This window comes from Gekko japonicus, unplaced genomic scaffold (genome assembly GCF_001447785.1).
Source record: "Gekko japonicus isolate JY-2015 unplaced genomic scaffold, Gekko_japonicus_V1.1 scaffold283, whole genome shotgun sequence".
NCBI classification, from domain to species: Eukaryota; Metazoa; Chordata; class Lepidosauria; order Squamata; family Gekkonidae; genus Gekko; species Gekko japonicus.
This window is the reverse complement of record NW_015166429.1, coordinates 212,730-230,012: the sequence shown is the minus strand read 5'-3', so window position 1 is coordinate 230,012 and position 17,283 is coordinate 212,730. Positions and strand designations below refer to the sequence as shown.

Here is a 17,283-nt window from a genome sequence, read left to right as displayed (position 1 = left end):
TTCTTTGGGATTGGAATGTATACTGACCTTTTCCAGTCTTGTGGCCACTGTTGTGTTTTTCAAATTTGCTGGCATATTGAGTGCAGCACTTTAACAGCATCATCTTTTAAGACTTTGAATAGCTCAGCTGGGATACCATCACTTCCACTAGCTTTGTTGTTAGTAATGTTTTCTAAGGCCCATTTGACTTCAGATTCCAGGATGTCTGGCTCAAGGTCAGTGATTACACTGTTGTGGTTGTCAAGGACATTGAGGTCCTTCTTGTATAGTTCTTCTGTGTATTCGTGCCATCTTTTCCTAATCTCTTCTGCTTCTGTTAGGTCCCTACCATTTTTGTCCTTTATCATGGCCAGTTTTGCATGGCACAATCCCTTGATTTCTCCAATTTTCTTGAAGAGATCTCTAGTCCTTCCCATTCTATTGTTTTCCCTCTATTACTTTGCATTGTTCATTCAGGAAAGCCTCCTTATCTCTCCTTGCTGTTCTTTGGAAATCTGCATTCAGTTGGGTAAATCTTTCCTTTTCACCTTTGCCTTTTGCTTTCCTTCTTTCGTCTGCTATTTGTAAAGCCTCATCAGACAGCCACTTTGCTTTCTTGCATTTCTTTTTCTTTAGGATGGTGGTGATTACTGCCTCTTGTACAATGTCACGAACCTCTGTCCATAGTTCTTCAGGCACTCTATCTATCAAATCTAGTCCCTTAAACCTATTCTTTATCTCCACCGTATATTCATCAGGGATCTGATCTAGGTCAAATCTAAATGGCCTAGTGGTTTTCCCCACTTTCTTCAGTTTAAGTCTGAATTTTGGAATGAGTTGCACATTGGGTCCACTAGCTCTTAACTAAGGCAATTTTTAAGTTTTAAGTTCAGTTTCTTAGGCCTTGAACTGGGATAAGAGGGAGCCACTGACTGAGACAGAATGCTTCCCTGTTCTGCAGGGAGGAGCTGGCTGCATGAAGCTGAGCTCCTTTGCCAGGAGGCTGAGCAACAGATTACTGTAAAACTAAGTTGTCAGGGTACACTTTCTTACTCATTCACTTATTATTGCCATTGCCCATGCTTTTAGAATCACTCCTCACTCATATGTGGATGATGCACAGACTTTGTTGCTTACCCTGAGCCATTTTATGTTCAAGCTTTGTGCATGCTGTCATTGCACCTGTTTCTTACATTTCCAACATAATTTCCAAAATACAAGCAATAAAGTTCACTCTTTTCACACATTTTAAAAGTGTGATTGCTTAGCAGTATTTTCTTACTGTTTTCACAACCAGAGTCATAAACAGCAAACCCTCATCTCACAAAAGGAGAGCCTAAGAGTTAAGCAATATTTATACAAAAGCACCCTTCAAAGAGAATATTTATTTTCTCAATCAAAAAGTAAGCAAGACATATTTTTACTCTGAACATGGTTAAGTTCATTTATTTTCAGCAGAACAGGTGCCAGATATTGCTCTTATATGCAGAATGAGAAAATCAATGTCATCAGTACTAAAGTGTCATAGTTAAAAATTGCACACAACATTTATATTGGAAAATCTGGACAACAGTTATCTTAAATTGGATTATGAGGAACAGGAATCCCACTCCTGTCACTTGCCCTGAGCATATTTTTCAAAACATTTGTACACAAGATCTTCAAAAGCCACAATTAAGACTTGCTAATTATAGTGAGAAATGAATAAATCCGAGGTTGTGTTCTCTGTAAAGATTTCTCTTATATACTATGTCACCATCCTCATGCTTATTCAATATGCCGAGTTTTCCCAAATCTTGAGTATTCACTTTTATTAACACAGAAATGATAACCTTGGAGGAGGTTTATCCACCACATCAAGGTGTCCAGATTAATGAAAATATGGCTGGAATAACCTATCCATATACTTCACTGCTGAATTTAGTTACAACTTCAAAGTTACAATTTGAAGTCCTATTGATTTTTAATAGGAAACTACTTAGGATTATAGCCAAAGCCATCGACCACTCAGCCTGGGTGTTAGTACTTAAGTTTCTCTTTGAGATACAATCCATTCCAAAAATGTTTTTAACATTCAAATGCTATTAAAACAGGATCAAGCAACTGCCTACATTAGCAATCAGTTTGAGAATGGAAGACTTTACAGAGGTAGTAAAGTTGATACACAGGAAATAAATAGAGTATATAAAGATAAAAGTATGAAAGCAGGCTGCATGGAAAGCAAATAATATGCATTTTTGGCAAAATTATCCTGTTGGGGCAGTTTGGCTTAAAGTGACATTCATAACCACACAGTATAATATAGTATCTATATGGATCGCCTGTTGGGTCAGGAAGAAAGGGTTAGCAGTTTTCTAGAAAGAACTGGCACAATCAGTACTGACCATCTTCTAGGGCCCACACTGCTCCATCATCTGGTTAAATGAACTCTACTTGCAGAAGCTGGGGTGCAATCCTGAATCACAAACACACCACCAGTTTGCACATGTATTTCCCTATCCTAACAGAGATGCATACCCACTTGCTTCTGCATGGATGGCATCTTAGCAGGACCAAGCGGCTATACATATTGGAGATATAGTGAAAAATCTGTTTTTCTTAAGTCACCTGTATTCCTTTTCACAATGCACATTATTGCTGCCTTTTCCTCAGAGCCCCATGACAATGTTTCTAAAAACAAAATATAAATGTGAAGGTTCACAATAAATGAACTACTCAGTTAAATGAAACATAGCTTCAAAATAAGCAACAATGAGCTTAAACCCCCTCTCCATCAAGAGAGAATCAAATATTCTTGCATAATAAAAGCATTATCAACACAGTTTGTAAGTACCATTAGTTCACCTTCAGACAAAAATACATCCAGCATTTGGTTTGCTATTTTTGTCTTCACAAACACAGATTTCACTTGGATGTTCAAAGATCCACGTGTGTGAAAATACAACAGCACTACAGAGAGAAGACACAACGATGGTCTGTCTCCAAAGCCTTAACAGTGTGCATGGAACAGGTGATTGTCACATTTCATAACATGAACATGGTTAAGGTGAGACTGTGAAGGCATCCAAACAATCTGTCTGTGACTTAATAGCACTTCTATTATGCCTTGTTGCATTCTCCACATGGGAAGATCAAGACCTCTTTGTGGAAAACACTAACAAGGCATTTATGAAGATCATGTGACACAGAGCTCAGAAGCCCAGAGGGGTGGTTTACTACTGTATGGAAGCCTGCTACTGGTCATGGAACTGCAGGCAGCAGCAACAGCCACCTCTTCTTCCTCTGCAGGTTCCTCACCGTAACATTCTGTGTCTTCATATGGCTTTTCTAAGAGCTTCAAGACTTTCTGTACCTAGGAGGGAAGCAAGAACACAATTATTACAGCAAAAGCCTGAATCTGTGTGTGCTTTTTAAAAACAACTTTAGCCAAAGATGTGATATAAAAAGAAAGTAAACAGTAAATCAACAACAGAAAACATCCAAAGATCACAAAATAAAACTACACCACAAACATGTTCATAACATTTTCCAATAAATCATTCCTGGTGTCATAAAAAGTAACTAGTTTATTTACAGAGTAAACGCTCCTTAATCGAACAGCTAGGTGCAAGTCCAATAACACCTAAGAGACCAAGAAGATTTTCAGGGTATGAGCTTTTGAGATTCAAAACTTCGTCAGCTTTGACTCTCAACAGCTCATACCCCCAAAAGCTTGTTAAGTCACGAAGGTGCTACTGGATTCGTATCTAGCTGTTCTACTGCAAACCAACATGGCTACCCTCTGAAATTCCTTAACTGAAACACTGCTTCCAATGCACATCCAGCTGTGTTGTTACCTGGAGCCTCCTGCAGAACTGCAAGCTGAACTGAGACAGGAGAGTTCTCTAGCCTTCTTTAATCACTTGCTTGCTTGTAAAGACTACTCAAGTTGCTATGGTTACATTTAACATTGTCACCTGGCACTGTTTCAGAAACATTAACAAGTAATTCAGGAGAAAAAACCCTCAGGAGACCATGATAACATAATATTGTAAATACTAAAAACATTTTCCTGCTACTGTTGTCCAGATTTTTTGAAGTCTGGTCTAGGGCAGTGCCATTATAAGTGTAAAAATGAGGCAGTGTGATCACTACAACAGTGGTTCTTAACCTTTCATACCCAACATCCAACCAATCACTCCACCAAAGAACCAGGGTCCTATTATGACAGAGACAATAAGCCTACTTTTACCACGTTTACAGGTATTCTGTTATGTTTATCATTTAAGTTAAGGACATGAAAAACTGCAGAAGCACAATGGATAATCCCTGGCAGGTAGGGTCAGTAGAAAGCAGCACATCAAAGACACTTCCTGGTGGGCAGGGGAAAGGGGGATTAGGAGAAACACCGCACTTCCAAGGTTACTACTAGCATGCCCAAACGTCATAAATGGGTAATCTGTGGCAGGAAGGGTCAGCAGAAGATGGTACATCAGACTTTCAGGTGGACAGATGGGAACCGAAGGAGAGCAAATTCTTAGTAAATTGTTATGAAAACCCTGCATCTCACCTAGACTACTTCTGCATCCCACTGGTTCAGAACTACTGTGCTAGAGTACCAATAATTACTAGTGTTCAGATTGTGTAATTTTGCCATTTTAAGCAGTCATAGATGCCACTGAACTGCCATCTTGCAGTTGTTTTCTTTTAACACTAAACTTACGGAAAACACAGCACCTTTGATAATCTGTGTTTTTTTAAAAATATTCTTTGTCATTCTATATTCTTTTGAAGACTCTATGGGCTTTTATTCGGCAATGCATAATATCATGATTTACCTCTGAGAAATCACCATTTTCTGCGGCCTCTATAGCATTTTGAGCAATGTAATTTCTCAAGATGTATTTTGGATTGTTTAAATTCATAACCTTCACACGTTCAGCACTCCAAGCACCAGCATCACTAGTGTGTTCTAATTCTTTTTCTAGCCGAACTCTGAAAGAACACAGAAACAAAAACAAGAAAGTTCAGACTACTGGAAAAGTTACTGTTTTTATATAGTGTTCACATTATTGCTGCCTGACCAAAAATATGTACATATAGAAAACCAAGAATACTGAGACTATGGTTTAGAATAGCATCCTGATCTGACACTGAAAACCCAGTGTTGAAATTTCATCTATTACAAGTCTCACTTGTCTGATACAATTATTTAAAACCAAAGGGCTTATTTGGAGTATAACACAAAACGAATATACAAAATAATTGCTTCAATGACTAAATTATAACACTTATCTAAACAGCACATTTTTTAATAATATTAAAAAAGAGAAACAAAGTTTCTGTGCACACTGAACACATGTAAAACAAGATTTGACTTTCATGTAATTACTGCATGTGATCAATTAAAAAAATTCTATTAACAAATCTCAATTAAATTCAATGTAACTGTCTCACCTGTAATTCAGCAGCCAGTCTTTCCAATGTCCTTTATTTCTGCTGAGCAATTCAGCTGCTGATAACTGCTGCAGCTTAGAGAACTGCTCAATGCGTTCCAATTCTTTATTTATGTTGGATTTTGTTCCAATTAAGGCAAAGAGCTGTGGGTTAGACTGTGCTAGCATCAGCATCATTGAAAGTTGTCTACAAAAAGAGAGCAGAAGGAAAACACAAATCAAATAATGGATTAGGTTAGAAAATATGATAGCAATAACAGGTTTTCAGCAATAACTTGTAATAGTGGTGCTGGTGCCCCCAATCAGGTATAGAAAACAAAACCAGTACATGCTTTTGGCTCAGCTACCCAAATAAATACCCTGATGCCCCCTCCCTTACTGTTCCACCATATAAGGAATGAATATGAAACAGAGTACAATCACTACTTTGAAAAAAAAATACCTGGGATCCATTTGAGGCTTGTAAGCAACTTTCAGTTCTTCTATAGAAGCACATTGCTTTGAAATCTTATCTAAGAAGTTTTCCAGTGATGAAGGATCAGAGTTTACTGAGAAGGAGCTCAGCAAGCGGAAAGTGTTTGTAAAATCTGCCCCTGAAAGAATTAATGGAAACTAAATTCAGCTGTGCAAAACAGCCCGTTTAATTTAAATGGTCCTACAAGACTTTCTGGGATGTGAAAACAGTAGAGCTGATCTTGTCAGATGTTGGAAGCTAAGCAGAGTCAATACTTGGATGGGAGACGACCAAGGAAGACTTTGCAGAGGAAGACAGTGGAAAACCACCTCTGCTTACTCACCTGCCTTGAAAACCCTATTGGGTTGTCATAATTTGGCTGCAATTTGACAGCACTTTATACGTGCACACACAAGATTATTTACACCAGTGACCTCCATCGTGCCCACCAATGGCTTTCCTGGTGCCCCCTTGCTTCTTTCCCAAAGCAAACAGCCAGGCCTGGCTTTCCTCCACCTCACTGAAGCAGCAGGTGCCTCAGAAGAGTCCCCGAGTCCGCAAAGAATACTCATTTGGAAGCGACTTCCTCGACTATAGGAAAATGCTTGACCTAGAACCACCCCACATTTTGTGACTGGCTCCAGCCACCGTGGCAGCCATTTTGTGATTAGCCATACTCCCCATGATAACCATTTTATGACAATGATCCCCTTGATGTCAAAATTCCAAAAGTGCTCACAAGCTCAACAAAATTGGAATTGCTGATTTAAACTGCTTTAACTATTTGTAAAATTGTTATTTGGAAAGCATTGCAATCCATATTACTAGCTTAAATAGACCAACAAATGAACATCACCTTGCATTTCTTTTAAAGACACACACACACACATATAATCCACAATCACCTGTGACGTGCATAGTTTCTAAAAGATCAGATACGAGTTTATTATCATCTTCTAGCTGGAGCTGAATGAATCCTAGCTTCCTTCTCATTAGTTGCATATAATGTGCCTCAAATTCTGCGTTATATTCTTCTTCTAGAATGGGCATACTGATATCCAAGGGCAGTTCTGGAACTAAAGCTTCAGCAAGTTTTCCAAGATTCCATTTGCAGATTTCTGGTTGCTTATTATAGGCATAACGTCCAGTGTTATCAGACCCATTGCAAATGTGTTCAGGATCATATCTATGAAGGCAAAGAGAACTATTTGGCACAATATTTCATCAATATGACTACGCAGAAAACCCGTGCTACAGTACAGGAGATCTGAATTATGTTATGTGGCATTCAAGTAGAAACATAATTCTGTACTAGTTTATTTAAATCTGACCAAAGATGAAAGACAAAAAACCTACATAACACAGGCAATATAAACATGGGATATAAAACTAACAAACCTGAAAACATTAAGGCTGAAACAAAGAGAAGTATTATTGAGCAATTATATCAAACCAGCAAGTTTATTCTACTGTAAGGATTTTAAGAGATTATAAATCATAAAATATATACCCACAGTCTTAAATTCCTTCCAAAACAACTTCTGGAAATAATTTGGGGGGGGGGGGGACAGGGCAACTGACCTTGCTGTCGTTTTGTACAGTAAATGTAACATTTATATGTTTCAAGTAAATGATTCATACTGACCTGTCCATAAATCCAAAAGGTCCATAGTCAATTGTAAGACCAACTATGCTCATATTATCAGTATTGAGCACGCCATGACAAAATCCAACACACTGCCATTCTGCAACCATCCTTGCTGTCCGCAATGTTACCTGAACACACACAACTTGGTTAGTGTTCAAGATCTTCCAGACCCTAAACATGATATTTTTGTAAGCATCACATTACTATGTTATGCCTAACAGCCTGAGACCTATCGCTACCTGATGGAATTCTGCCTCCTCCCATATATACCTGACCTGTTTCTTAAGGTTGTCATTTGAACACCTTCTCTGCTGTATTAATTTTCTCCTCTGCTGTATTAATTTTCTATTGCTCACAAAAGCAAAGTGGAATATTCTTTAACTATAAATGGAGCTATATATTTTAAAAATAAATTAAAGCTTGCAACTGAAGATTAGACAACAACAGCAAATTGTAATCTTCCCCCCAATTATCAAGGCTTATAAACCCTGACTTGGATAGCCCAGGATAGCCCCAAATAGCAAGGAAACCACTGATTAGGCCTAAATTGAATTCTGAGTAGACCTACTCAGGATTGCTCTCAAAAGAAAGTCATGGCCTTTGGTTTGCAAGACTTGAACAAAGCTATTAAAAATAGGATGTTTTGGAGGTCAACAGTCAGTTGGAATCAACTTGATGGCATATAACAAACACAATGTAACAGTATCACAAATCATGAACAGCATTTAAATTAAGCCTCTGATTTAACTCTTAAGTTTTAATAGACAATAAAAGTTGCATATCACAGGGCATGGAAGGAACACAGAAGAAAAGGGAGCATTAGCTACACACATAGAACTTGCATAGAGAGAAAATCCAGTGGTTCTGGACAATACAGTGGTTGTCTCAATGGTACAGTTCAAAAGCCTTTGCTTTTATACGCATCACAATCTCTACATGTTCACATTGGTTTGGATCTCTACCAGTGTTTCTGCGGCAGCAAACCCTTGCACCTGCGGAAGAGGGTTTTCTGCCTCCCCCACCCCTGCAGCAGCCCAAAATGCCCCCAATAGCCTTTTCTGGGGGGAGAGGGAATCACCAGGAACACGGTTTCGGGGGACATATTGGTCTCACACAACAGGAGGAAAATTGTGTTCTGCATAAGCAAATACTTGATCCTGTGGAAACACTAGTATCAATTCAAGCCATTTTAATGAGAGTTGTTATAGCAGAGGTCAATAACACTATGTAAGGCTGACCACCGCCAGTGATATCAACTACACTGTACAAGGTCAAGTGACATGAGAAATGTAATCAATGTAAATAAATTAGGGGGGAAAGAACAAGAACCCATTTTGTTCTTGGATATTGAGAGAACTCATTTTACACTTAAAAATTGTTAGTTATTTACATTGTTTCATACATACTCATTGTTGTTATGCTGTTCTTGTTTATGCTCAGTGTTTTTGTTACATTTTAAAGTTACATAATAAAAAGTTAAAAAAGAGAAATTGCTAGTTATTGTCAGAGCAAAATCCCACAGGAAGCTGTGTGCTTAGAGTCATTTCAGACTAGGTAACAAGGCAGGGATTACAACCAAAGTCGGACATCTCTCATATATAGTTAGTGGCTGCATGAGATAATGAGAAAGCAACTTGAAAAAATATGTTTAGAAAATATCGTCAAGGATCCTGAAAATGAATCTTAAAATGTGATATGGCAACATCCCAGACAGATTCTCACCTTTGAAAAACAACAACAACAACAACGTTTTGATTCCTGCTCAGCTATAAAACCCACTGAGCAGCCTTGGGTGAATTATACTCTCTCAGTCAAACCCTCCTCACAAGTTTGGTACAAGACTAAAATGTCTTCTATACCATCCATAGTGAGGGCCCACAAATTTCTCACACACTCTCTCACACACAACAGCACTTGACCTACCTCTCTGAAAAAAGCTGCATTCCTTTGAATATTATTGTCAGGGTGTGCTTGCAGAATCTCTGGATAAAACGTGCTGATCACATAATCAAGCATTTGTATTCGAATTTCATTTCTGTTAACACTCGGGCCTTTACGTCCAGTGTATTCATCAGGAGGCTTAAAAATTTCAAACGATCCAAACCTATTTAAAATAAATTGTTTATTACTGGAAATAATTCAAACAATAAAAATATTTCAATGAGAGAGAGAGATTTATTGCACATGGCCAAAGAACATATGTATCAGAAGAACATAATATATGGCAATTACAGTAAAAACAATTAATGAGATTAATACACTTATATTAAACCCTAGCCTAAAGACATAAAACCATAAATTGTACTACAATGGGTTAAGGCCTCAAGTGCGGCTCTAGCCAGAATTTTCATGGCAGCTAGGGTGACAACGATACCCCATAAGTGACACAAGGATCTACATAAGCTGGGTGAAAAATAATTTTCTCAGCCACTTTACATGAATTGAGACTGATTAAAATGGCTGTGAGGAATTCAAATCTGCACTCTGAATAAAGACGACAGAACAGAGTATAATGGGGAAGAGTCTCCAATTCTAAGCCTCACCCAGAGACACAGGGACTGGGTGACAGGCTTTCAGATGTAACAGCCATATTTCCCCCTAAATTATAAGTTTTTCTCTATATTTTTTAATAAAACAACAATAACATGCATTTTGGTAACACCTTCTATGATAATGCTAATGCACAGCCCTTTTTTTGCCACCGAGTCACAGCTGACTTATGGAAACCCCGTAGGGTTTTCAAGACAAGAGATGATCAGAGGTGGTTTGCCATTGCCTGCCTCTGCATCACAACCCTGGTATTCCTCAGTGGTCTCCAGTGCTCACACAGTTTTGTCTTCGCTCAGGAAGGATGGCTCCAGAGCAAACTAATGTATGCAGCAGCCGAATGGCTCACTCACAACTTTAATGCCAGTAGCTCACAAAGTAGAATTTTTGCTCATAAGACTCCACAGCTTAGAGGGAGTACTGGTGGTCTCACATCCAAATGCTAGCCAGGATCAACCCTGCTTAGCTTCTGAGACAAGATACGGCTAGTCTAGACTATCCAGGTCATGGCAGTGCATAGCTTTACTAGACTAATACAATAAACATTTTGAAACACACCATCTGGTAGCCTGCACTTTATAAATATTTTAGTAACATCTTTTCAATAGTAATTAAGAGAAGTCAGAGCTACAGAGCCAGAATATATTTACAGTTACTGCAGGCAAAACATACATCCTTCAGGCAACTGCCTGACAACATATTTAGTAACTATGTGTTTTCAATATTAAACAAAACTGTGTTTTCAATATTAAACAAAAACTTGTATGTTTACCTGATAAATGTTGGTGCGATTCTTAGGACAACAGTGCACTTCTCTTTTTTTGGATTTCCATCATAAAATATATCCCGAATAACCTCTGAATCGGATGTTACACATGTTCCTGCTCGGGTTGTGGGTATTCCTAGATGAAACATTCCTTCGCTGCAAAGGAATTCTCTAATGCTTGATCGCAGAACTTTACGACCATCAGCTTGCCTGTAGTTAACAAAATAATTTTTAAAAATTAGAATCAGGATTTTAGCAAAGATCTCAAGCCACTTTTTTTAAAAAAAACCAAATGTGAAATGTGGGGACAAAGGAACAAAGTCCCTGCAGGGAAATGTAGTCAAAGAAGAGACTTCAGGTTCAAATTTTCTTCTGTACCGCTAATGAAGCAAGAAGCAATTATTCCTAATTCTTTTGATCTGGTTGCATTGCACCTATTAAAATGAAGAAATCTACCATGAAGCTATCCCCTTGGTAAATGAGCTACACAAAAATGTAAATTCATAGACTGTAACAAGGCCATTCTGAAATCTTTTCATAGTTAAAACTGCAAGAAAGGAAAAAAGCATGGCATATATGAGTATGAAGGCAGAAAAAGCTATAATGGCTGACAGATCAGAAAAATACAGTCTTACAAAGATGGCTCTATTGTGGGAGCAGTGTTGTGTTTTTTTCCTGAGAAAATCTGAACTGGAAAGTTTTCTGGGTAATTTCCCAATTCAAATTTAAATAATGTTAGAAAAAGAAGGCAAATACACCATGTGCAAGTGCAGGCCTTTGTCCATACTTCATATCCCACATTCAGCCGAACTTAAAAGGTCTGCAGCACAACAGCCCTGACTACTATAGAAAAAGAGACTATATTTACATATGTAGGGCAGAAAATTTCCCACCCCACATCACTGCAAGGGAGACAGTGTAGCAGTTCTAAACCGGGGGAGAGGGGAATGCATAGCAAGAACAAGGTGCAAGCTAGTACAGTGTTTATGCTGCTCTGGTTTGGGATTATAGCACCACCAGTACCATTAGTCAGAGATTAAGAAGTCTGCTGGATCCACCTAGCCCAGTATCCTGATTGACATAGCAGCCAATCAGTTGCCATGGAAGGCTAAGGAATTAGAAAACAGAGGCCCTCCCCTGCTGCTGCCTCCCAGTGCTGCTATTTGCAGAGGTTTGCTGCCTCTGGATATGGAGGCTCCCTTCAATCACCTCACCACAGCTAGTAGGCATCTGTAATGATTTCATGTTTTGGTTGTGTGTTTCTTTAAATGTTTAGTTTGACTGCAGTAATATGAGAAGAGTAATGATAGAGGGAGACAAGTGTGATGTGATTGGCTGATGACTGAGAGTGTGGGAGGAGAGATGTCTATAAGGAGATTCTGTGTGTGAAGTTTGAAGAGAGAGCATAGTCTGTGTGACTATGGGAGTTTTGAGTCTATTCTGTGTGAATAAGACAAAGAGTTCAGCCTGTGTGGCTATATAGATGAGAGAGAGAGAGAGAGAGAGAGAGAGAGAGAGAGAGAGAGAGAGAGATTAGATTGAGTGTCTATGCCTGTTAGAGTGGAGTTTTGGGAGTTTGAGAGACTATTTGTGACACCAAGCTTTGCCAGTTATATTTACAAGTTCCTTTCATCAACACAACAGTTCAAAATAACCAGAGACCTATTTTGTTCTTTATTAAATTCTAAATAAATCATTTTTGTTTAAACTTATCCCAGCAATCAGAATAGTCCTTCCTCAGGGCCGCATAGTCCTCTAGAGTGCCCAGACCCCGTCACAGCATCTAACTCCTTTTTAATACTATCTATGTTTGTGGCCATTACTACTTCCCCAAGCAGTAAATTCCAGTCTAATCCACTGATTTTGTTCTGAACCTCAGTATGTAGTCACAGACACTAATTTAAGACTTGCAGAAGTCTGGCGTGCTAAATCACTGCACACAATTCTCACAAAACATTGCAACTGGAAACACAAACTAGCACCCTGCAGTCCAGATAACAGCATAGTTCAAGCAAGGGAACCTTTACCTTTTAAGAATATGCCACTGTTTTCCAGATTAACCAGTTCAGATTTTTTAGGGAGTTCATTACATTTTTGCTGAATTCTGGTCTATTTTGTAATTTATCCCCAAAGATGGCTCCCAGGAAATGTGCTGGTGCTCTGCTTGACGGCAGTTCCAAGATAACTTTATCTCCCTTTTGTGAAGTTGGGTGGCAGTGCAGAATTTTTGCAAAGATTAAGTACCAGACTCTCCTTCCATTTCTCCACTCATATTTCATTGTACCACAGACCAGTCATATGCTATGGATGAAACACCACTAACTGCTAGCTACTCCCTCATACCTAAAGATGTGGGGAAAGCAGGTAGGTAAAACCTCACAATGTTTGACTGTGAAACCAGTCGTACCAGCAAAACCAGACCCAAGTCTCAAGGCTGGCCTGCAATTGTCTAATCAGATCTGTTAGTCTACAAATGTATCCTTTTCATAGCATGGTACAAGGGTTAGCATGTTGGACTAAGATCTGAAAGATCCAGATTTGAATCAGCACTCTGCCACGGAAGCTCACTGAATGAACTTCGGTCGTCACTCCTACTCATCTTAATCTACCTCACAGGAATATTACTGAGGATAAAACAGGAGGGGTGAAAGATCATTTGAATTGCTTTGAGTTCCCATTGGGGGGGAAGTGGGGAATAAATATCTAAATAATTGGGGAATAAATATCTAAATAAATAAATAAAGTCCATTCTAGAATAAAGGGTTTCCAATGCAATACTTAGAAACACCTAGATAAAGGGCTGCAATTTCTTTTTGTCTGCTACCCTGTGGCAGAACAGACAACAACATTCTGAAACTAGATTATCTTTATAAATGTCTGTGAAGTCTTTGGACTGCTCAGAACACTTCTCAGTCAACTTGACATCAGCTAATATTAGTGCTGGAACAGTTATGTTAGTTTTTTAAAAAAACATTTGTGTATGAATCAGTATCATTAGTAGAAATATTTATGAAAATATATAAACATCATTAGATAGGGAATACAATGTTGTTTTTCTTTCAAAAGTGGGAAGACTTCTGACCTTCCCTCCCACTGCAGAGTGGTGAGGGAAATAACTTGTCCACATGGTCAGAAAGAGACAGAAAGGGTGCTTCCTGACATAATTCAGGTAATAAACACTGGTTACAGGAAAGGGGAAGGGTGACTAACAGTGCAAGTCCAAGAACACTGTACTGGGAGTAAAGCCTACCAAACACACCAGAGTAGACCAGTTTAGGATTGCTAAATGTAAAATGCTACATAGGTAAAACAAAATCCCCCAAACAAACGCTTTTATTAAGACCAACTGAAATGACATAATTTCAACAGACTAAGAACAAGGTTAGTTCTGCATAGGCTTCCACTAGGGTGCTGCAAACTGGTCTACTTTCTTGTTGTTCAGTCGCACAGTCGAGTCCGACTCTTCGCGACTTTCTACTGGAGCGTAAATTCCATTGAAGTTAGCCAGATTTACATCCATGTACCCACTTACTCAGAGTAAATCCCGCTAAACTACCTGAGATTTAGGCTTAATTTAAAAGGCTGGATGTAGTAATTGCACGGGATTGCACTGAGCAGTTGCAAACCAGTCCCCGTCGAAATGAGGATTTACTCAAAAACCTGAGCGATTCACTTCACCGGGACTTAATGACAGTGACTGAAGCTTGATTTCAACGTGACTCCAACAAAGCAAAAGCATTATCTCCCCCCCCCCCCCCCCCCCCACACCTCCCCGGCCTAAGCCTTTGACTGAAACGCACTACATGTCCAGGAGCTCTGGCTCTCCCGTGAGCTCCGAACGCGTTTAGACAAGAGCTTAAGCCCCAAAGATCATCACCCTGCAACGGACTGCAGCCAGGCAAGCCAAGGGAGGGACCTTTACCGGGAGAAGGGGGTGAGTCCGGCGCCTTTGAGCTGGATCTCCCAGCGCTCGCCGCGCGGGTTCAGCACCTCACCCAGGTACATGGCGGCGCCGTCGCCCAGCTGCCCGGCGAAGGAGCCGAACTGGTGGCCGCAGTAGCAGTGGGCTGCAGGCTCCGAGCCCGGCAGGGTCCGGTTGCCGCTGAAGTAGAGCGCGGCCTCGGCCTCCAGCTCGGCCTCCTCCCGCGGCGTCCTCGGCTCTCTCAGCCCCAGCAGTGCCAGCGCCGGCAACGACAAGGCGACGAGCTGCGGGTTCTGCACGGGGGTAGGCCGCACGCGGGAGAAGCAGGCACTCGCCACGGCCCGAGGCACATTTTCCTCGCAGGGGTCAAGCGGCAGAGCCCGCAAGGCGCGGTTGTCGAAGCGAAACGTCCCCAGCCACCGAAGAGCCTCGCCGGCAGGAGAACCTACGCCGGCCTCCATGGCGGCTCGCGTCAACCAACGGCGGAGGCAACGGCCGTTGCTACCGACCGTCGCCGCCACCCCCATTCGCCTGCTACGCCCGCAGCCACCGAAAGGGGCGCCAGCGAACAGGCGGCCCTTGGAGCATTTATCCGGCCTCTTAATTCCCCTGAACAGCGACCAACCACAGGACAGTATATTTGCACAGCCCTCTTTCCTCCAATCGATTGACAGAATTTCTCTCCCCCTCTAAAGCCACGCTGGTGTCCTCTCCCTCGCATTTGGAGCTTGCCTGCTGCGACGTGTTTTTTAAAAGTGTTTGTCTTCGGGCATAGGGTACCGTCCTGGCTTTCAAAACACGTTAATAGCCGCGTGATCCTGTAATCAAAGACAGGTAATCCCTGATGTAGAAGCTTCTGAGTTTCCTGCCAGCATATCTCTTGGCAGCCCCAATGACGAACCGAAAAGTTATTCTGGGAGGGTAGCCATGCTGGTCTGCAGTAGAACGATGGGTAGCCATATTGGTCTGAAGCAACAGAACAAAGTTTGAGTGCAGTGGCACTTTGTAAGACCAGCGAAGTTTAATGCTGGGAATAAGCTTTCGTGTGCATGCGCACTGGTATCTGAAGCAGTGTGCATGGACATGAAAGCGTATACCCAGAATTAAACTTCCTTGGTCTTGAAGGTGCCACTTGGCTCAGACTTTGTTCTGCAGTAGAACATAGGTTCAGGTGGTCAACCGTGTTGGTCTGAAGCAGTATAAAATTTTTAGAGTCTAGTGGCACCTTTAAGACCAACAAGGGTTTATTCAAGGTACTAGGAATAAGGCCTGTTGTGGATATAAATACAGCAAGCACTAGAAAGAGGCTCTGGGTGGGTGCCCTGGCTTTGGGCACTCAGTGTCAATTTGTTGTGGTGACCTCAGCAGGGTATAATGACACAGAGCTTACCGTTTTCTTCAGGGGAACTGATCTCTGCCATCTGAGCAGTTGTAATTCTGAGTGATCTCCAGCCCTCCCCCAGAGATTGGCCACAATGGTTCCCCAGGAGAAAATCGCTGGTTTGGCAGGAAGGGTCTATGGTATCGTACCTGTCTGAGGTCCCACTTCTCCTCAAACCTGTTGGATCCCCAAGCATCGAGAATAAATCCACGTTTTAAAGAAAAGCAAAATTTATTTCAAAGCGTTGAAGACATACTCAAACACGTTCTTTGTTAGAACTGGGGATACACAGTTAGGTCAAGCATAATAAAGGAACTTCAAACAGATACAGATCCAATGAATATCTTTCCCGCTGGCGGGCTAAGGAAACGGTTGCGCGCCCAGTACATGGGAACCAGGCAGAACATCAGACAAAACACAGGTGCAGTAGTCCTGGGAAAATCAATAGGCAAGCATTACAGCATCTTCTCCCCCACACAACCTCCAGCAGTTATCTTTTGCATTCCAAAGCAGGAGCAGGATGATAGAAGCCAAGCCGGGTGTAACAGGGAAAGGATATGTACACAGAGGTCACAGAAAACAGAATGGCAGCTTGCTGACAAAACCCCACCCTCTCCAGGCTTCACCCCTCAAATCTCCAGGAATTTCCCAAACTGGAGGTGGCAACCCTATCTCCTCAACCAACCCCCGACTTCAGGTTTCCATCTCCCCCCTCCCTGCAGCTTCTACCTAGGAAAAGTACAGTCTTTATCCACAGCGGGGACCAAAACAGCTCACAACATTCTCCTCTCCTCATTTTGATTTGCACAACAACCCTGTGAGGTTGGCTAGGCTGAAAGTCTGTGAGTGGTCTGAAATCACCCAATCAGCTTCCACAGGAAGAACTTGGGTCTGGCAGTCCCTGCTCTGAAGCCCTAACTGCTATGTCACACTGGCTATCATGGAAGAGCCACCTCAACAGGGTATGTCACAGAGCCTACCATTTTCTCCAGGGGAACTGATCTCTGCCATCTGGAGAGCAGTTGTAATTCTGAGTGATCTCTAGCCCTCACCTGGAGATTGGCAACTGGTTCTTCAGGAGAAAATGGCTGGTTTGGAGGATGGAATCTATGGCATTGTACCTGTCTGAGGTCCCACCCCTCCACAAACCC

General features: G+C 41.1%; 1 protein-coding gene across 1 annotated transcript; it reads right to left on the bottom strand.

The window, feature by feature from the left end:
• Positions 1-1,402: 1,402 nt before the first annotated feature.
• Positions 1,403-15,288, bottom strand: LOC107110947 (selenoprotein O). The gene is made up of 9 exons (XM_015411804.1): positions 14,752-15,288; positions 10,836-11,039; positions 9,440-9,620; positions 7,514-7,644; positions 6,774-7,054; positions 5,857-6,007; positions 5,416-5,601; positions 4,797-4,953; positions 1,403-3,331 (listed from the first exon to the last, which is right to left on the bottom strand). Exons 1-9 carry the CDS (start codon positions 15,276-15,278, stop codon positions 3,146-3,148), a joined length of 2,004 nt encoding a protein of 667 aa, XP_015267290.1. The 5' UTR covers positions 15,279-15,288; the 3' UTR covers positions 1,403-3,145.
• Positions 15,289-17,283: the final 1,995 nt, after the last annotated feature.